The following is a 19,819-nucleotide window of genomic DNA, read 5'->3' on the forward strand; positions in this document are numbered from 1 at the left end:
TCCAGCTCAATGCGGAAGCCCTGCCAGAAGCATGAGCACGGGTGAGGTCGGACCACGGCATGCCCCGGCGCGCAATTGGCTGGAACGGTGCCAGGTCCACGTCGTCGGCTCGGCGGATGGCCCGCCTAAAGCGCGCCACCGACCCTTGTGGAGTGCGTCGTTCGCTTGGCGCAGGGCTTTTTTTCTGCTGGCCTCGGCGGATTGGAAAACATTAGCCGCGCGCCAGAAGACGTAGGGCCGAGAGCAAAATGGACAGGATGAGGCAAGATGTGTATTTGATTGACGTGTTTCAAGACCCTTGCAGATTACTGTAACGGTAGCAGAGCCAGTGCGGCATGCCATCGCAAAACTGTAGTGTGTTCCACTTGTTTCTCGGGGTCGGTGTCGAGGATCTCGGCTTCTTGTCTGTTTTGGGAGTCGATCTCGGAGGAAAATTGAAGCGAATAACGCCTGCAACCCTGTCTCCACGGCAGATTCCACTTTCAGGTGACCAAGCTCGGATCCCACCTCATGAGCATCTTTGACCAGGGCTACTTGCCCCTAATAATTCCAAGGTCCGTATTATGGGCGCCGAAGCGGATCCTTCTACAATCCTGCTTCCTGCCACCCGCTCATTGCGACTATGCCTCGAATGGATCCTGCGTGCTGCGTTTCATTTCGATCCATGCCGTGTGGGGACGATATCGAAGGTTTGCCCAAGCGTTTCCAGATGTGCCATCTCGATTTGATCAATCCGCAACCAACGTGCCCACGACCTGAGACCTCGCTGTTCTCGAGTCGCGGGGCATGGGTACCTTGGCCGGCTTCGTCGGTTATCGGGTGCATGTCATGAGCCCAGACACTACTCTGACCGGTCATCATGCTCGTGCCGCTGCCGTATAGATTCCAACACCCTGGTTTGGGTAGGCGAGCCGCGAGCGCGAAGTTCGAATCAGTGTCTACGTCCGACTTCGGTATCCCTGCAATTGGGGTCTGTTCACGGAGAATTCTATGACGACTGCTCAGTGCTCGACTTTCATATTGGGCTGCATATACATGATGTGCTGGCCTGGCTCGCCCATCATTTGCGGCTGCGGCTGTGGGTGCGAGTGCGGAGCATGCGCCATCATGGGCATCTCGCCGGGATGGCTGACTTGTGGTGCGTAGCCTGGGTGAGCATATGATGGATATGGTGCTGAAGTCTGCTGCTGTGTGTGCGCGTGGGGGTGTTGAGGCTGGGGCGGCACCTGGTGGTTCATGGGAACGCTCATGTGTCGCTGGTACTCAGACGCATGTGGCGAAGGGTGCGAAGTTGGGGTGCCATAGCCCGTCATTTGCATCGGCTGTGAAGTGACGAGGGGCGCACTGTCGAGAGGATAAGACATGGCGCGCGCGTTGCTCTCCATGCTGTAGGAGCTGGGGTAAGGCTCAACAGCGTGAACTGAGGGGTGATCTGCCATGGAAACTCCGTGATGCTGGGGGTGCGATGAAGGATGAGGGCTCCAGCGCGCATCGTGGTGTGGGGTTGACACGTCCATGGGCGCTGGTGCGTCACCATGCGGCGAAGAAACGTGGTGAGCATATGAGTGTTGTGTCTGCCAGTGGGTCGCCTGGGAGGCTGGCGTTGCGATTTCAGAAACCGAGTGGACACTTCTTGCTGTTCCAGTGGAAGATCTGCGAGGCTGGCTGAGCATCTGAATGCGGTCACTGGGCGAGGGAGCGCCTGTCATTACTCTGGTTAGCCATTATGCAGCAGATATCGCAGGTGTTTCACAAGAACAATGAAGCGGTCTCGTCTCGCCAGAAAGAGAAATGAGCAGACGTCGTTGCAAGCGACGCTTGTCGCCAGAAAAGGAAATAAAAGCAGGGCTGACAACGTTGGCGAACAACGGAGAGTGACAGCGGCGCATAAAAGAGGGTCGGCTGCACAAAACGGGCGCGGGCCGGGTGGGAAAAAGCAAGCAAGTGAGCCCACATGGCTGAACAGGGAAATTCTGATCTGTGCTCTAGAGACAAAAGAAAGTCATCACATACCTGTGTTGTGTTCGGGGACGCCCAGTGTGGAGGGCGCGTGTCCCATGCGTGCACGGAGCATAGCGTTCTCCTGCTCCAGCTCTTCGTTGCGGCGCATGACATCGATCATTTTGGAGGAAGAGGTGTTTTCCAGTTGGGTTTGAAGGTCGCGAACTTGGCGTTCTAGGCTCTCAATGTGGTCTTTGGTCCTCTGGCGAATGGCTCGTTGTGCTTCCCGGTCGTTGGCGCGCTTCCTCTCCAGCTGGGCGGCGGTGAGGGTTGTGACGCTGCGGGTTCCTGCTCTTGAGGGGCGCTTCTTGCCGCCAGACATGGTCTTCCGCGACTCGCTCTCGGAAGAGTGCCCATCGTAAGAGAGGGCCTTCTTGTGGTCATCCATCATGTGGGGAGACTGGTAGCTGGAGGTGCTCATGAAGTCGCTCCGGTATGCGATAGGATCACGGTAATGGAGTACTGAAGTCATCGAGGATCCGCGGGGGGCGGTGAGTGTATTAGGCAATGTGACGATGCTGTGTCAGCGGGGCCCAATTGAGAAGCGGTCCAAGCGTGAGACGGTATCAATGGGGTGAAGTGACGACGGCTGTTCCTGAATCCCAAGATCAGGGTATTGGCGAGGGTTAATGTAAGTGTGCCGCAATGCGCACAGATGACCCACGGACGTGGGAAGTGAGTGAGTCGTGGTGAGGTTAAGACAGCGGAGATTGCAAGTTGGGACGGGAAGGCTAGAGGGGAGAAGTGCCAGGACGAGGCAGAAGATGGCTGGCAAGAGGCTATAACCAGTTCATGCTATCAAGCTGTGAATAGCGTCTTTCCGTGGCGCGTCGACCCTGGCGAGCACTAGTGGTTGCGTGGCATCCCGGCATCTGCAGCAGCCATACGCAACACGTGGGTTTCTGGGGAATGGTTTCACTTTGGCCACTAGGGTTGACACCATGAAGTTTGGTGCCTGACAAGCGCTGATCACGCAAGCTGGAAGGTCTGCAGACCCTTTGCAAGACTGCATCAGGTTGCAAGCGTGGCAGCCAGCGGTAGAACAGCGGGCATGGCAGATGCCTGACGATGGAGCCCTGCCCTGCGTCCGGCGAGCGCAGTGGCTGTTCTGGAAAGGCACCACGGGCTCTAGCTCGAGCATTACAGCACGCTACCGAAAGTGGCCGTAGTCGTGGCCGTGGCCGTGGCCGAGCTGCTGCGCGACACTAGCCCTCGGCCCACCTTACCCAGAAGATGCGGAAGGCGACGGGCCCACCAGGAAAGCTTGCGACGGTGAAGGACGGAGGGTGCGGACCGCTTCTGCTGCATGTGCTGTCGGCGCCGCTACCACGCTGGTGCTGGTGGTGCTGGTGGTGCTGGCCGCCGTGCTGCTTCAGCACCGCAAAGCACGGCAGCAGGATGCGGCAGCGCGCGCAGAGGAACACGAGCGGACCGTTCTGTGACGTTTCGCGGCGTCCCATGGCGTGGTGCTCATGCTTCAATTTGCTCAGCGATGCCGGACGCAAGATTAAACAAGCCCTGCTTGTGGCGCCAAGCCGCCCACACGTGGTGGCCCTGTCGACTGGCCCCGCCCAAAAACCTCCTGCCTTCGCCGCCGCCGCTCCGAGCATTCCACCATGCTGCAGTATCTGAGCTAGAGCCATCCTTTAATAGACCCTGCGAGCGTACAAATTCGATTATGTTTTGATTGCGGGCCTATCTGTGCCGCACGCTGGCCAGCCGACGACGGCGGTCGATCATGCGAAAGAACAGGTTCTCCGGACGACTCGCACGGCATCATCGCAGAGGAAAGCTCCGTCCTCCCGTGGCGGGAGCCCGTGTCGTGTCTGCGAACTCTGTTCAGCTCGTTTGCCAACCGCGTGCTTGTTCATCAGGCCAGGGCGCCTTTGCTGATTGCGCAGGCACGTATAGGTGCACCTGCAAAGTTTGCCAGGGTGTCGCCGACCTTTACTGCTTCTTCGCTGCACCTGCGCATTGCACTTTTTGCAGACCGGGGCAGCACGTGGAAAAGCACACACATATGCTGAAACCCTCCGCTATTGACCGGCATTCCTCTGCCGAACCAGTAGTTGGGCGCACACAAAATGAGATGGAGCAGGGGCCTGTTCCGTCATGGCCTGTTCCGTCATGGCCTGAATCCAGTGAACTGTAGTCCGCTCCCTAACCAGCTCTTGTGGCTTGCGATGACATGGTTACGGGCGTCTAGTAGACATCTAGCAGACAACAGACGCGTAGAAGACGGCCACAGAGCTGCTCTCGTGATAGTCTACCGGTGTCATACCTCCGTGATGGTTTACCTACCGGTGCCATACCTCCGCGATGGCTAGACGGCCAGCCTATCGCTTTGACACCGCATGTTCACCGCTCGTCCCCTGCATGCTCTAGGTCGATCATGTCGCAGCGAACATTGAGCCAACGCCGAGCTAGTCTACGTACAACACTGTACAGCTCGGCATCCTCCAGACGGTTCCGCTGACCCTAAAACTCGTCCGTGACTCCCTTTCCGCCACGGAACACTGCTTGGCAGCGACATTGGATGTGGTTAATTATCGGCCGAACATGGCTAACATAGCTGAACATTCATCGGAAGCACTAGGCTAATTGGCCGCGGAACGACCGCGAGCCGCGATGAGAGAAAGGCCCGGATCAGTAGTGGAAGACGAAAGAGAAAATCACGTTCGTTGCGACTCGCACTGCATGTTCACCGCCGCGCAGGGATCATCGACCTCAATCCACTATGTAGCACCCTTTTACGCAAATTGAGACCACTCCTAGTTTAGCAACGTTGGTGCGAACGGCCAGGAGAGTGTCTTTCGATATACCTGAGACAGCTACAGCTGTACGTCGTTGTAATAGGTACCGCCTTATCTCATAGCTGCTTCAGACAACAGACACACAACGCGAAAGCTTGTACATCCTCTGTTGTCGAAGGATTGCATTGGCATCCTTCAATAAACAACGCCTCCGCATAATATTGGGCGCATCCGAAGACACGTTGCTGGAAATGGTGCCGAGCTCGGTTAGGTCTCTACATCTGGGTATTGAGGTTAGGTACTGACCCCTGAGGCCTCGTTGTCGTGTGTACGTTGTACGTCTGAACGGTGAGGATAAACTTTCTACCCCTGCGGAGAAAGGACCAATGGTCGCACTTTCGGCGCATCTGACAACCACCGAACCACAGATCTCCGCAGTTGCCTGAAGCCCAAGGTGCGTGTCAGAGTGTCTCGACTCTCGAAACCCATCACGAAAATAGCGGCAGATCGCTATGTTGGACATGACAACCAGCGTCAGCGGAGACTATGCAAAGACGGGAAGACGCTCTTCTGTTAGCCTCGATATCGGACTGCCTACATGCTCGCTTGACCTTACTCGCCTGTCGGATGCATGTATGCTTAGTCCCCAAATCTGGTCGAGCAAGGTTGGGTTACCCTGGGAAGAGTGTTTAGAACGACGTCCATGCTCCAGCAACCGTTCGCATGATTGCGCAAGAAGGAAGAAACATGGATACGCAAGTGTGACGTCTCTAGCAACGTCCGAGGCATCAACGCCAACTATCGTCGCACCTTTGTGCTCCTGTCTAGTGCCCAAATCTGTTACAGCGGTCGACCGAGACGTTGCGATCCGTGGAACGCTACTCCCGCCCCACCCGGTATTCTTCCGCTAACACAGAATGCAGCCCGTGGACTATTTGAAGCGCTTTTTTAGCGGCCTGCGTCGCCGGACACGAAGGCCACGAGGGCGCAACCTGAAACAATCTCGCAAAAGATTAAAGTTTGCGGGAGGCCATGGGCCGGCTGGTACAGCTCGATTCGTGCAGCGACGGCAGGCGGCACCTGCACATCATGAATCTTCGAGTGCGCTTCTAGCTCCCCGACTAGAAGGAGATCAGATTGACGAGCGCCGAAGGGCATGGTGCATGGCCGCTGCGCTCGGAAAGATTATTGCGATGGCGACGGCGACGGCGATTGCGATGGCGAACTTCGGCGACTCAGGCGTGTACGTGTGGCATATCGGGCGCAGCACCCGGTTAGTCAAGTAGAAATAGCGAGGGCGATGTCAGCAACAAGCGAGTGGCTGATCTAATGGATCTGCCGTAAATGCACTCTGTAACCATCCGAAGGACCGATAGGAAAGAGGCTCGCCTTGGGCGTCAGTCGTGCGCGTGCGCCTCAACACATGCGGAGAGACGAATATTGCGTACTGCTTCTTACCCAAGACGGATGCACCCCCGGAATCCCTGAAGGAACAGAATTTGACTGCCGAAGCTCGATTGCATGCGCGCTAGAAGATTGCTAGAAGGACAGGATGACATTCTCTGCAGCTCATCTCGTGTGACGCCACACCCGTTGCACGACCCAGCTTAACGAAATTGTCTACTCCTTTGCAATATACTGATCGAAGATCTTCGAGATCTCGCGCGCGCTTTTCTTAGGGTGACGCTTCTGGCCACCCGCGTAGTCTACATAGGTGACACCGAATCGCGTCGTATATCCCTCGGCCCATTCGAAGTTGCTGGAGGCATATCGTTAGCACATCGTGACCATGCGGAATACTAGTGGAAACCTAATCAATACGAAGCTGGAGAGCGAGAGCGAGAGCCCAACCAGGAGCGACGCTCGCCCTTCCAGAGTGCCGAGAGGCGATCTTGGAACATGTTTGGAAGACGGAAGGAAAGTGGGTTCGACGTACTCCATCAGACTCCAGGCTGAGTAACCACGGACATCAACCCCATCGAGGGTGTGAGCATCAGCAAGGGCCCCTATATAGCCTCGGAAGTATTCAACGCGGAAGTCGTCGTTGAGGAGCTCCTCCAGAGGTAGTTCGTTCTCGCCCTTCAGACTTGTCCCGTTCTCGGTCACATAGAAGGTAGGTCCACCGTAGCGGTCGCTGAGCCACTTGATCAGTTTCCTGAAGCCAAGGGGCATTGGCCTGAGCCAGGCAGATTGTGTCTCTGGGCCTATCCATTCACCCTCTTTGTTCTGCATGAGAATCTCCATGTTGCCGACATGATCGTCTAGCTCCGGTTCTGTGTCCTTGTGTTTGATGTAATTTGCACAGTAGTGGTTCATACCGTAGAAGTCATTACTGCCCTTGACCAACTCGGCCTCCTCCGGCGTGAACTCAGGCAACCTGTCGCCGAGCTGCTTGCGCATGGAGTCTGGGTATTTACCAAAGTAAACTGGGTCGCCAAACCAGCAGATGGCGAACTCAATCTTGCGGTCGCATGCTTCACGGTCTTTAGGATCAGCCGGATCCCACGGTTCGGTCCAGTCACCTATACAGCGTTAGTTATCGGTCTTGCCATGTCTTATTTAACCGCGGCTGCGCGTGGCAGGAAGATGCTGGTCGGTCGCGTGTCGGTCGCAAGACATCACAGACCATGTGGATGGAGGAGTAGCAAGTGGCGTCGGAGAAAATCAATACCACGTGGAGACGCTTACCATTGAGAGTGATACCGATTTGGCCGCCATCCTGCTTCTTGAAATCCTCGCGATACGCTTTGACAGCGGCACCATGGGCGAGCAGGAGGTTGTGGCCCACAATCCAGGGCTCCCTGCTGCTGTCTCCCTCTTTGCTCTTGCTCCTATCACTTGTGCGGCCAGGCGCGAACAGACCCGTACCGTAACCGAGAATGGAGCTGCACCACGGCTCGTTGAAGGTGATCCATAGTTTGACAGTCGACCCGAAGGCCTTGAAACACACCCTGGCATAGTTCTCGAAATCTTTTACAAATTCCTCCTTGTTCAACAAGCCGCCGTACCGCTTATCAAGGCCTTCAGGAAGATCCCAATGGAAAAGTGTTACTAGCGGTTCAATGCCAGCAGCGCGCAAGTCTTTGGCGAATTGAACATAGTGGTCAATACCCTTCTGGTTGATGGGATCGTTCCGTCCACCAAGTGGAATAATGCGGGACCACGAAAGCGAAAAGCGGTATGATTTTGCGCCGAGTTGCTTCAACAAGGCAATATCTTCGTCGGTGCGGTGGTATGAGTCGCACGCAACATCGCCGGACTCGCCGCCTGCAATCTTGCCGGGGATGCGGCAGAAGGTGTCCCAAATTGAGTCTCCACGGCCGTCCTCTGCAGGAGCTCCTTCAATCTGATAGCTACAAAAGATTTCTTGATTAGCATACGAGTGACGTTACAGCATCAAGAGTGGGGTATCAGGTCCAACAGAGCTATCGAAGCACGCACCTGGCTGTTGCAAAACCCCACAGGAAATCCTTTGGCAAGTATGAGTCTGGCATGTTGAAACGTAGGTGCAATTGAAGTGGACTGATCAAGTCGACGATCTTACACGCAATTTAAGTTTGAGAGGCGGATATCTGAAGTTCATATACCGAAACTTGGGCTTGGTAAGTACCTTCTTGCGTCACGGAGCGTGTCCCGCCGCAACCGTCTCTACGCGTCTACGTAACCTTTTCAGACACGAGTAGCACATGCGAGCCGATCCTACACGCTGAGTTGCATACAGACGGGTGAGCCGCCGTTTCTCCGCGTCCTCAGTGGCTGGTTGAGTTATGGCCCCGCTGTAAACTACAGTGACTGGATTCTATGCTTGCAAAGTCACAAAGATGTATTCCGTTACTGCCGTGGATCTCACGATGTCCGAGGCGGTCAGTGGAGCCGCGGCCCGTCGTATCAGCCTGCCTTTTATCCAGAACAACAGCCTTAAGCCTGGCCTTACTGAGCTCACTGAAGTGGGGTGGCGGGGTACTGTACCTACGGAGCGAGATAGTGCGAGCTTGATCTTCTCCGACAACTTAATCTTCGTCGTCGACTCACGAAGCTGCATTCCTTTTGCTCTCATTCGCGAGTGTCGGAACGGGATGACGACAAACGTTCAACACTGGCGGAACGATCCCTTTGGGAGTTGTGGTGGCTGAACGAAGATCAGCCGAGACAGGCGCTTTCCCTTGTTGAGAATGGCATCCGGAAGCTCAGCTGTTCCCCACATCTACAGACCTTCAATTCTCTGTCGGAACCACGTCTATGTTTGAGGAAGCAGCGACGCAGCAAAAGGCATATAATGGGCGAAGTATTGGAAGAGAGAAGGCCATCCTGAAGCATCAATTTCATCGCGACGACAACCTCCAATCGCATCCGCCATGCTTTGCGCACTTCGAACCATCCGAACCCCAACCAGACGGTTTGCGACCCAACTGCGCACTGTGGCAACACAGGCGCAGAGGCGCGCAGGCGACATTTCCGATGCGTTCGCATCGCTTTCCGGTCAGGAGTTCAAACCTTTGACGCCTGAATATGCAGATCTTAAAGGTCGTCTGATCAAAGGTCGCGAAAGCGAAGTACGAGAGTCTTGGGAGCGCTTACTCCGGGAATTGCGGGAGGAGATTCCGCTCATTGTTGAGCTTGGCTCCAAGGTGATTCCTGAGATCGACTTCAAAGACATCGACAATGCGCCGGAGACGTTCAGCAGCGAGCTGAGGAAGCGGGGTGTAGCCGTCATCAGAGGGGTGGTATCCGAAGAAGATGCGCTGCAATGGAAAGAGGACCTGCGCGAATACATTCGCCAAAACCCTCAAACCAAAGGTGAGGATATTGGAAAGACACATAGACAATCATATTGACGACGTCACAGCATTCCCCGCCGACAACCCTCAAGTCTTCGAGCTGTACTGGTCGCGCGTACAGTTGCTCGCTCGCGGGCATCCGAACATGCTCAAAACCCAAAAGTTTCTGATGTCTTATTGGCACAGCATCAACCCGCACATCCCAATCTCGACTCAGCATCCCATCAGCTACGCCGATCGTTTGCGAATGCGCCTCCCTGGCGATGCAAAGTTTGCCTTGGGCCCACACGTGGACGGCGGGAGTGTTGAGCGATGGGATGAGAAGGGCTACGGCTTGGGCAAAGTCTACGACTCTGTCTGGAAAGGACGCTGGGAAGACTTCGACCCTTGGGAGGCGAGCTGTCGTCTGCCAGTGAAGCCCGACCTTCACCAGGGTGTAGGAGCTTGTACCGCGTTTCGCATGTTCCAGGGATGGTTGTCCCTGAGCACCTGCGGCGCATTTGAGGGCACTTTGCTCGTCAACCCACTGTTAGCAAAGGCGACGGCATACTACCTTCTTCGCCCATTCTTCTCACCGAAGCGCAGTGTTGAGCCTGGCGCTCAGACAACTTCCGAGGCAGTCACAAAATCAACCGACTTCCTCGCCTCGGACAACTGGGAGATGGACGCTTCGCCTACACCCTGGGTGCACGGCGCAACTCCAGGTCGCGGCCAGGAGCTGTCGCATCTGCTCCATCCTCACCTCGAACTGCAGAAGTCGATGATTCACATGCCCACAGTCACGCCCGGCGACTACGTTGCATGGCATTGCGACACAATACACGCTGTCGACAAGGTGCACGCCGGCAAGGCAGATTCGAGCGTGCTGTACATTCCCGCTTGCCCAATGACTGAGGACAATGCGAACTACCTCGCGGGCCAGCGCGAGAACTTTGTGAAGGGAACACCAAGCCCAGACTTTGGCGGCGGTGTTGGCGAGAGCGAGCACGCCGGGCGCGTCAAGCCTGAGGATATGCTCGAGTTGGTGGGTGAGGAGGGATGCCGCGCAATGGGTCTGGAGGCGTGGGACAGCGACGCTGCTGGAATGATCCCTGGACAGAGAGTGATCCTGGACAGGGCCAACAAGATCCTGGGTTTTTACGAGTAGATTGGAATCAAAATGTAAGTAATATAAACTTTGCGACCAGCATTGAATTCAAAAAATTATAACATGTTCAATCGATTGCACCTGCATTGCATGTATTGGTATTGACGGTTCGCATGCCCGTGTCGCTCCTGCCGCCTTCCCCTAGCAGCAGCCTCGCTTCTACGCCCGCCTCATGCACGATACCTACTTATCCACGAAGGTGTCGGATTAACTGCTTTCAACTTTTACCATCTATTGCAGTATAATCCAAGCGTCCTTTGGGTCCGATTTCGACACCGGCGAATCCTGCATCCCTCAACCCGTGGCAGCCACCAAGCGATTGCGCAGCTGCATCAACACGAACGGGAATTGCCATGGCGCCTCAACTCTTGAGCGAGGACTTGTTCCAGCACGAGCCTCTCAATAACGTTCAGTCGACAGCTCGTCTAACCAATCTTTCCCCTGTTGCCTCAGCCGAAGGCTTGATCCAATGCGAGATATTTCAAAGTACGACCGTGTCTTAGTATCGATGTCTCTCGTATAGATGGGGTGATGCGTACGCAGAGTACCCAATCATGGTTCAAGAAGCTCGATTTAAGGTTCAAAAGCAGCTATACGAGTTTCTGGCGTTGCAAAGATCTACACAGTAAGACGGTAACTGGTTCGAGATCTGATGAGCCGTTTCGCATCCACGTGTTGTGCATCCACCACACGAACAACTCGGACTGTAGTCATCAAGGCTGCGCAAATAGATGAGATCTTTAGAAAAGCGTCCAAGGTTCTTTTTTTGCGGGATAGGACGCCATTGCTAGCATCCCTGGTTGCGGCTCTGAAAGAGACGCTTCATTCGTTTTGTATCAAGAGTGGTGTTTGAGAAGATAGTGGCGTGCTCCCACCTCTGCAATGAAATTGGTGAGTTGAACCTAGCCTACACATGGGCGGTTGGCCAGGAGCCTGTTGCTCCGGGATATCTCGTGTTTGAAAACGCAGATGAGGACAGCCTTCAACAATTGATCGTTGAAGGGGGAGAGTTTGCAACAAGTATTGTAGCCGGATTTCGATTACTCAAGAGATCTGTCTCGCGCAGCAAGCAGTACTCGTAGCGTAAATTGAGCACGATATGCGCTCCAAAAGGTTGCTTGATAATGTGCAGCAGACAGCCCGGGTTTCAAAAGGCTCACACTTTGGGAGCTCAGTCACGGTCTCTTGCTGACTTGAAAAGAGCCTCCACCAACGACGACAGATGGCTCAGCGAGGCCCTTATACCATTGTCGCATACATTCCGAGATAAGAAGTGTGCCATACCCCGGGACGAGTGTTCTGTACCGCTGTGGCCATCTATCAAGGTTGACTACGACAGTAAAGAGTATGAACTGGTAGTGAGGCATTCTGGTAGCTTAGATGGAAAAAGTACATGTTTGCTTCGTTGGTTTCATTGTGTATAGCCTTAGACCCCTATACAGTCCCCTTGGTTCAGGATTTGTTGGAGACAGATCTTCCATTAACGATGCTTTACTGGGAATCTTTGCTGAGATTCAGGACATCGAGGTTCTCAGAACTTTATCTCTCCTGAAGGATCAAAGAAAAGCAGTCACAGCATACGCTTACGCACTTGACTATGCAAACGACAAAGCGTCACTCCTGCTTGAAACATATCACGCTTCTCGGTCTACTGAATCACTGTTCGTGGACTGACGTCCGTATCCCAGGAGAGCAGACATAGATTCCTACCACATCTGTTCAGCATGAGAGCATGGATCATCCAAAAGCACTATCTAGGTCTGAGAGTTTGAGAAAGTAGAGTTTGTACACTGAGGACGTCACTTTGCAGAAGTGAGAACAGAAGACAGATGCATGATCGTTGCGAGTCTTACTTTCAACTCTGTGTGCATAAATGGATGAGATAGAGTGGATACGACTTCAGCTGTATAGCCATACCTGCAGAGATGTACGACTTTGCCACAGTGCTGAAGTTGTACGTATCAACTTAGTATCATTCCTACCATGTCAGAACCTAACCCATTTCCTTTCTACCAAATCTGACATTGGTAATCCCCGCCACGGAGGTTGCAGTCCTCGTGCTTGAACAGATGACAACGCGAAAGTTCCCTCTGGTTGCACTTGAGGTAGCACTTGAGGTGCGGTGTGATCAGCCAGGGAACAAGTGAAGTCACAAGAGTACTCATACGGCGTCAGATTACTCAAAACCCCTCGATTTGTAAGATGCTAGTCACCTGTCGGACAAAACTAATGCTATCAACTTCCTAAACTCACCGAGGAAGGTGATGACCTAGTGTTACACCGGGCTATCAGAAGACCTCTCGGGCATAACAAGACTTCTCGTGGTCGAAGGCGAACCGGGAGAACAGGTGCCACCTTCGTACACCATCCACGTATCCGATAAACCAGAACGAACATGGGGCGCAACACTCTGACAAGAAGCTTGCTCATCTGTCTCACTGCTTTTTTCAATGTGCACAATGTCCCCGCTTGAAACATAGTGTGTGTCTAGCCAACTCTTGCACATGCGACTATCATACGTTGAAGTCAAGCAACGTACCGATGTACTAGTCTGAGTGGTCCCGCTCCAAGCAAGGACTTTGAGTGGCACAAGGCCTGTCCTGTTCAGTTCTTTGTCTGCTTGGTAGAGGAAAAAGATTTTTCTGAGATAGGTACACACCTGGGAATAAGATAACCCGCAGAAACACCTACAAGTTGGGTCAACAGGTGATCATGGCCAACTGCGGCACTCCGACGAGTTTTGCTACCAAACCTTCCCTCTTCACTTGAGAAGTGTATACACACCAGCCTGGTACTGTAAAAGCCCATCACCTCTGCTAAGTAAGCTCTTTACCATGTTTTGAGAAGTTCTCGGTGTCGATCACGCTTTCGGGTAAGCATGATGGATACGGGGAAATCGCAGTAGATCTCTAGGGGATGCCTAACGCACATACCTCGATAACATCAATGCTCTGTTTTCTACATTCAATCAAAGTGGCCTGCAGCAGGACCTGAGTGTCGTTCGGCCTAGGAATGAGCCACCACCTCCGGCGTACGATGGCATTAACCATATTTGGTCTAGACGATGATGTCACTGTACGCTCGGCTACCATCACCTCGATTCTACTATACATAACTGTTTATAGCAACTGCAGCCTTAAAACTAAGTTCCTGACAGCATGCTGGTTGCCTCGTTAGGCCTACTAACGGCGTTGGAAGCGTGTACTGTAGCCTTTGTTCGAAGTGATGTATATGACGTCGATCCCGGACTCCGTAAGATTGTGCGTACCGCCTGCGACGCGGTGTACGTGGAGTCCCGCCATAGCCTGCTGAAGATCCGCTTGAATCTTGTGGAAGATAGGGGTAATGTCGTTGCTAGTCTGAAAGGCGACGTCAATTCTATCCCACCTGTCCATGTCCTCATGTACATCATTGCTTGACTCCTAGAAATATCGTAAAAGTTAGGTATTCATTGGAAGGATCTTGTCTAGAGGCAATTACTGTGAAGATAAAGAAAGCTTACACAGGTGCTTCTCCTCACAGCTTCCTCCGTTGATACCTTCGGGTGCATCCCATCTTCCCATCACGTGAAACGCTGCCATCACGTGAAAGATCGACAGTGATCCTTGCATATGTAAGCAGTAGGACAATTCGTGAAACCACCTACGAACCCGAATCCCGAAACATTACCCCGAGTCCGTGGAAACCTCGATTCTGTATCGTTGCACGGTGCTAGGCTTCCAGCGGTTGGAAAGCAATTGACAGGCATCCTGCAATTTTTCGATGTCCGATGAACTCAATAGCATTGAACCAAGTATGAGATACTATGTACTGAAGTGTATAAGAACTCGATATTCTTGCTCTGTATCTTAATTATCAACAACCATCAAACCATCTTCTCCAATTCCCAACCATCATTTGCATCTTCCAGCCCAAGAAACACACTTTATCTTCAATTTCAGCCTATCTTTCCAAACAAGCAAAGCAAAGCAGCTCAACATGTTTGGTCCCTCTCAATTCGTTCACTTCGCGGCTTTCCTCGCCCTTCTATCCCCTGCGTTGGCTAATGTCTATCGCGTGGATGATCGCTCGCCTCAACAGATCCGAGATGCTGGAGGCTTCGTGGCTAGGAACCCTGCCGGGACAGGTACTGTCATTCAACACGTCAGGAAAGAGCTAGGGGACCAGGATCCATGGGTTTCAACCACGAACAGTAAAGAATATGCTAAAGGTAAGGATCGCAGTGCGAACCCCATATCTAGGACATTCGCTAATCATACATCTTTCTTTTGCAGATAGCGCCAAATCCAACCTGGACGCCTATCTCTACTACATTTCGGAGAACGGCATTAGTCTTGTTGACACCAAGAAAGCATTCGAGGACGCGAAAGAAGACCACCCTCACCTTGGGGAGTACGAATACTCAGTGAAGGGTCAGATCGACTGGGATAGTATCATCAAGTGGGATCACTACGTGAGAGGCAAGATCGTTGACGGTCAGACCAGAGACGACTTTGAGGATGGGGAAGAGCCCGAGAAGCGTTCAGCCCCTTTGGTTCATTCGGTAAAGTTCAGGGCTTAAGCTCAACTTTTCGAGGCTCAATCGATTGCAGCACGCAACAACCTCAACTGCTGGTCATACGATGTACATCTTACAACACTGTTTTCAAGTTTGGCTTTTATAGATCTCAAGTAACTTAGACTGTCGTTTATGCAAACAAATACACTCTTTCCAGTATAGATTCTATCTGTTTGTTATAAGTGAATGTGGGAATGTACGCTCTGGGTATAGTGTCGCGATTGGCTTGCCTACAATACTCCTTTGAAGTGTTGTCGCAGCAGGTCACCAATCGGTCATTCCACCTGATCAGCAGGAGGGCACAAAATATAATGCGGCTCGCTCAGCTCAGTGCCTCGCTCTTATTAGACACTGACAATTGGAGTATATAACTGAGTAGTTGTAACGCCTTAGAATATATGATTAGAGAACTTGATGAATTCAATTGTGTAGATCTACGATCAACCACAAGTGCCTAAAGAGTGCAGTTACCCTGCTTCTTCCTGTAAGTGTTCCGACCTGGCATGTTATACCTAAGCGTCAGTCTGTCGGTGTCGAGCTGACCGCATGCACTCACCACAATCATCGGGACGAATCTTCCGACAAACCCATCACGCAATCCGGGGCGATTGTGATCTTCATGACCTCACAGGCAGTGGAAAAAGGCTGCAGTGTATCAGGAATGATTGGATATACTGGGTATTGTTGACTACAAAAACCGAGAAAAAACCCAACAGTATGATGACTCCTCCAAGCTTGCGAGAGGGTCTGGTATCTATTCCTCGTCCGGCTCTTCGATACTAAGCTGTTCCAGGCGCATTCTCCAAGTCGCATTTGAGAGTGAGTCTGGTCAGAAGCACAGCTCTCTCCTTGGCCTTCTCTACATCGTCTCGAGGACCAACCATGTCGCTTTCCCAGGTAATGCTGTGGATCTTTGCACTCGCGCTATCGTCGTTGCTTGATTTTGGGGCGATGTGAAGTATATACTCCTCGAAGTGTACATAGTGTCGGATGATGTGGATAGATATGCTGCCATTATCATCCTCGATCAACCAAGCGTATTTGTCGTCCATGTTTCGGGGTCTGAAACCAGCTTTGAGCTTTTCCACATCGGATTCGCTAATCTCCAGATTCCAAGATGCTGTGAGAGGCTTCTTCATGGGCTTCACCAGTTTGGGCTCGAAAACATTTGCACTCCACCTGTTCCAAAATTCCTCGTCATCGTGCACACTGTCCCAAAATTTGTCATCCTCCCACACGTTGACGTTTGCATTGCTGTCTGAAGTCATCCTGAAATTAGACTCGCACAATTTCCTCGCTGTGATAATGCTTCAAATATCGAGGGTCGTAGTTGGAAGTTCGTACGCGCCGATGTGTCTGTCTGATCGGTCTTGGAAGTTTGGCGTGAAGGCGTTTTTCGACTTGGAGCAGCAAATTTTGAGGTATTGATAAAAGAAGAAAGGAACCAGGACCTAGCTTTGGGGTGGTGCTGGATATATAGGCTGCAGTGCCACAGTCTGCCTGAACACAAACAATGGGTGACATAATCGCCTAGACCAGATATGGTTAGTCCCATACATGTCACCGAAGCCCGTGGTAATCTTCGGGGATTACCACGGGCTTCGGTGAAACATGACGTAGGGTTGCGCATACCATCATGTAAAGCGTTCATTCTGTTTTGATTTTCTTGGTGGGGCTAGTCCCAGCCACCTGGTCAGGTCCGCTTATGATCTTATTGGACCTGTCGCGCTTAGTATACCTATTGCAGATCCTCTGATACTATTTCCTCTCTAGTGCAGCTGTTCTCCTGCTGGCAAATATCTCTGTACTTACGTTAGGATCCCTTGAACTGTTCTAGGTAAGTCCAGAAAACCTCCTTTTTTAGGCTTATACTCCTTGTACCTGGCTCATGAATGCTAAAAGCTGAAGAGCGAAAGATGCAGAGATACTGCAGGATTCATGCGAAGTCACTGTGTCACACTACATTTGTTTGAGCATGTTCGGTGCGAATGCAGAAGGACTGGAAGCTGAGAGCTCGTAACACCGTGTCGGCGCTGCTCATATAATGTACAGGCCTATTCGTCCCTACAGGGGGGCACGTAACACAGACATAAGGCATCAGGCTGTGCAAGAATGCATGGCACTGATCTTATTCGTGCTTGCTCAAGACCGAGGGTTACATACATACCTCGCTCGTGGGCCGTGACTTCTCTCATCCGTTCGAAACAACTCGTGCCTTCCTGGCACCCAAACAATGCGATTAGGCCGGCCCATTCAATTTAACTTCAGACCATCTGCGGCTGTCTTAAGTTCCTCATCGTTCGCATCTATCCATGGACCGCATCTTTGACCACGAGACAACGGTCGTGTTGCATCAGCTCTGCGAAACCTGCCGGCAAGCTGTGACCTTCTTCGCAAAGAATGGGTCGTGGAATTTGAAACCCAACGTCGGTGAAAGTAGCTATGATACTGGCACACCAAGTCCCTGGCCACACTTACGGTACCATGCTAACCTCGATCATCTCCGGGACTCGGCTGCAAAGGGATGTCACCTATGCACAATCTTCGTGCGGGACTTCAGAGATTCGCATGTCAATGCAAGTGAAGATCAACTGTACATACAATCTGAAGAAGAAACCATGGGTATGGAATTAAAAGTCATGAAGGACTCAATACGCTTACATGACGACGTCACTATGCGGAGATTGGGAGACCGCAACTCAATCAATCCGGATGTTATTGCCAAACACCAAACCGCACTTGAGGATCGTGTCGGACAGTGCATTAGTACAGGGGCGCCGATCGGGTTCCAGATGATTAGCAAATGGCTAGAGCAGTGTGTTGCAGACCATGAAGTCTGCCGTAAAGGGATAGGTGATATCTGGCCAGCTCGTCTCTTGGACCTCAACGAATTTGCAGATTGCGACGACCTACGGTTGGTTCTTACTTCCGAAGTTGGCAAGAAACCGTATGCTACTTTGAATTACTCTTGGGGTGAGAATACCAATCTCACGCTGAGTTCTGGAAATTATGACAACTTCCGATCCCGCATTAGACACGATGCTCTACCTGCTACAATCCGGGACGCAGTCGCAGTCTGTCGGAATTTGTCCATCCGATACTTGTGGGTGGACGCTTTGTGTATCATCCAAGGGGATGACAGGGATTTCGCGCAGGAGGTCTCCCGCATGGGATCAATTTACGCGGCATCACTCCTCACTGTGGCGGCAGGAAACTCGAAACACTGCGAGTCCGGAATCTTCACAACTCGTCAGCCACTTGGCGAAGAGTACTGCATGGTTGAAGTTGATGGCAGTATTTTCCGATTTGCACGGAGACATTGGCGCAACTGCGGACGTCACTATATAATGGTCCCATTTTCCGTCCTTAATTCTCGAGCTTGGGTATTCCAAGAACATATGATGTCGCCTCGGACGATACAGTTCACCGATAGTGAAATCATCTGGGAATGCCGGACGCTAACGATGTGCCGACATTGTGTCGACACCAAGCCCGTCTCACAGGGGATCAAATCCACGTACGTGCGTTTGCACCGATATCAGGATGTATTTAAGCAACAGACTGCCATTAGAATCTCATGGCCATGTCTGATGTCACGCTACAGTCTATTAGAACTAAGTGATGAAGAGGACAGGCTGAATGCATTGGCAGGCATCGCACAACTTGTCCACCGATGCGGCTACCAGATGTCCTATGGCCTTTTGTTAGCAGATTTTCTCAATGAGATTCTGTGGCAAATCACTGATGCCGTTCTTCGTGAGGGACGCAATTCGGAAGAGCTCAATCATGTTCCGTCTTGGTCGTGGCTCTCAAGCCACGGTCAAATGAGGCATTTGAGCACAACGCAGAATCAGACTGGAGAAGAACTGTACCATGGCCGAATATTGCGACTACCGATTGCTACCTCTTTCGATAACATCTCCAGAATGACCTTACAGTGGCCGCCGCAAACAACCCGGGTCAGAATTAAGGGACATTTGCGACCCTGTCGAGTCACTAGACTGAGGTCAGGTTCCACGTGGACCTTAGCCCCGATGAGCGGCGAGATACCTCCAAAAGACGATACTTTGGAGTGGCTTGCTTACGGATTGATGCTGCATGCATACCCAGACCATCCAGCAGTATTTAAAGAAGGAGATCATGCATTCTGTCTTTTAGTGAAGCGCATGACTGGTGCTGCGCCAATAGACTCATATGGCGCCAATTCTTTCGATGACCCCATAACAGACTGGGGACTCGCCCTGCGCCCAATCAAACCGGAGTTAGGCATATTCCAGAGGATAGGCTCCTTCAGGGAGACCGCAGAACGCATGCACCATCGGCTGTTCAGCAATCTGCAGCAAGAAGTAGAGATTGAGATCGAGTGATGAGCTGGACATCTAACGTGTTCATGACTGTCTGCAATCTTCGAGGTTTCACCAAGATATGCATCTGCGACCTTCTCAGGATCTCCACGTAGATGGGAGGCTTCAGTCGAGTACCCTCTGGACTGGGAGACCCAGAAGAACGCTGATGTTTGCGTTCGCGATTGGCACAGGGTGCGATTTCCCCCAAATCGCGTCATGAACTTTCTGTTCCAGTT

General features: G+C 52.3%; 7 protein-coding genes across 7 annotated transcripts; 4 read left to right on the forward strand and 3 right to left on the reverse strand.

Annotated features, from left to right (window-relative positions):
- Window positions 1–864: 864 nt before the first annotated feature.
- Window positions 865–2,632, reverse strand: C7974DRAFT_112367 (uncharacterized protein). Its single transcript, XM_046135009.1, has 2 exons — window positions 2,014–2,632; window positions 865–1,702 (listed from the first exon to the last, which is right to left on the reverse strand). Exons 1-2 carry the CDS (start codon window positions 2,471–2,473, stop codon window positions 1,002–1,004), a joined length of 1,161 nt encoding a protein of 386 aa, XP_046001878.1. The 5' UTR covers window positions 2,474–2,632; the 3' UTR covers window positions 865–1,001.
- Window positions 2,633–5,671: 3,039 nt separating this feature from the next.
- Window positions 5,672–6,040, forward strand: C7974DRAFT_372743 (uncharacterized protein; the record flags this gene model as incomplete). Its single annotated transcript, XM_046140077.1, has 1 exon — window positions 5,672–6,040. The coding sequence occupies one exon, from the start codon at window positions 5,672–5,674 to the stop codon at window positions 6,038–6,040; it is 369 nt and encodes a 122-aa protein (XP_046001879.1).
- Window positions 6,041–6,080: 40 nt separating this feature from the next.
- Window positions 6,081–8,411, reverse strand: C7974DRAFT_112422 (beta-glucosidase). Its single transcript, XM_046135011.1, has 4 exons — window positions 8,196–8,411; window positions 7,443–8,107; window positions 6,691–7,276; window positions 6,081–6,513 (listed from the first exon to the last, which is right to left on the reverse strand). Exons 1-4 carry the CDS (start codon window positions 8,246–8,248, stop codon window positions 6,375–6,377), a joined length of 1,443 nt encoding a protein of 480 aa, XP_046001880.1. The 5' UTR covers window positions 8,249–8,411; the 3' UTR covers window positions 6,081–6,374.
- A 587-nt stretch (window positions 8,412–8,998) lies between these two features.
- On the forward strand, window positions 8,999–10,750 carry C7974DRAFT_112414 (uncharacterized protein). Its single transcript, XM_046135010.1, has 2 exons — window positions 8,999–9,551; window positions 9,601–10,750. The coding sequence occupies exons 1-2, from the start codon at window positions 9,110–9,112 to the stop codon at window positions 10,677–10,679; spliced, it is 1,521 nt and encodes a 506-aa protein (XP_046001881.1). The 5' UTR covers window positions 8,999–9,109; the 3' UTR covers window positions 10,680–10,750.
- A 3,792-nt stretch (window positions 10,751–14,542) lies between these two features.
- C7974DRAFT_112472 (uncharacterized protein) lies at window positions 14,543–15,412 on the forward strand. The gene is made up of 2 exons (XM_046135012.1): window positions 14,543–14,889; window positions 14,954–15,412. The coding sequence occupies exons 1-2, from the start codon at window positions 14,658–14,660 to the stop codon at window positions 15,238–15,240; spliced, it is 519 nt and encodes a 172-aa protein (XP_046001882.1). The 5' UTR covers window positions 14,543–14,657; the 3' UTR covers window positions 15,241–15,412.
- Window positions 15,413–15,688: 276 nt separating this feature from the next.
- Window positions 15,689–16,782, reverse strand: C7974DRAFT_386347 (uncharacterized protein). Its single transcript, XM_046141051.1, has one exon. The coding sequence runs from the start codon at window positions 16,503–16,505 to the stop codon at window positions 16,017–16,019; it is 489 nt and encodes a 162-aa protein (XP_046001883.1). The 5' UTR covers window positions 16,506–16,782; the 3' UTR covers window positions 15,689–16,016.
- A 1,193-nt stretch (window positions 16,783–17,975) lies between these two features.
- Window positions 17,976–19,197, forward strand: C7974DRAFT_112490 (heterokaryon incompatibility protein-domain-containing protein; the record flags this gene model as incomplete). Its single annotated transcript, XM_046135013.1, has 1 exon — window positions 17,976–19,197. A coding segment is annotated over exon 1 (1,168 nt), but the record flags the coding sequence as incomplete, so codon positions are not given.
- Window positions 19,198–19,819: the final 622 nt, after the last annotated feature.

The sequence above is a fragment of the Boeremia exigua genome (genome assembly GCF_020726555.1).
Source record: "Boeremia exigua strain MPI-SDFR-AT-0100 chromosome Unknown C7974scaffold_2, whole genome shotgun sequence".
NCBI classification, from domain to species: domain Eukaryota; kingdom Fungi; phylum Ascomycota; class Dothideomycetes; order Pleosporales; family Didymellaceae; genus Boeremia; species Boeremia exigua.

Coding starts and splice junctions, on each gene's coding strand:
- C7974DRAFT_112367 (XM_046135009.1), bottom strand. CDS start 2,473: ATGACTTCAGTACTCCATTACCGTGATCCTATCGCATACCGGAGCGAC. Junction 1,703..2,013: donor CGTCCCCGAACACAACACAG/GTATGTGATGAC, acceptor GAGTAATGACAG/GCGCTCCCTCGCCCAGTGAC.
- C7974DRAFT_112422 (XM_046135011.1), bottom strand. CDS start 8,248: ATGCCAGACTCATACTTGCCAAAGGATTTCCTGTGGGGTTTTGCAACA. Junction 8,108..8,195: donor TGGGGTTTTGCAACAGCCAG/GTGCGTGCTTCG, acceptor AATCTTTTGTAG/CTATCAGATTGAAGGAGCTC. Junction 7,277..7,442: donor AATCGGTATCACTCTCAATG/GTAAGCGTCTCC, acceptor AACGCTGTATAG/GTGACTGGACCGAACCGTGG.
- C7974DRAFT_112414 (XM_046135010.1), top strand. CDS start 9,110: ATGCTTTGCGCACTTCGAACCATCCGAACCCCAACCAGACGGTTTGCG. Junction 9,552..9,600: donor CCAAAACCCTCAAACCAAAG/GTGAGGATATTG, acceptor ACGACGTCACAG/CATTCCCCGCCGACAACCCT.
- C7974DRAFT_112472 (XM_046135012.1), top strand. CDS start 14,658: ATGTTTGGTCCCTCTCAATTCGTTCACTTCGCGGCTTTCCTCGCCCTT. Junction 14,890..14,953: donor CAGTAAAGAATATGCTAAAG/GTAAGGATCGCA, acceptor TTTCTTTTGCAG/ATAGCGCCAAATCCAACCTG.
- C7974DRAFT_386347 (XM_046141051.1), bottom strand. CDS start 16,505: ATGACTTCAGACAGCAATGCAAACGTCAACGTGTGGGAGGATGACAAA.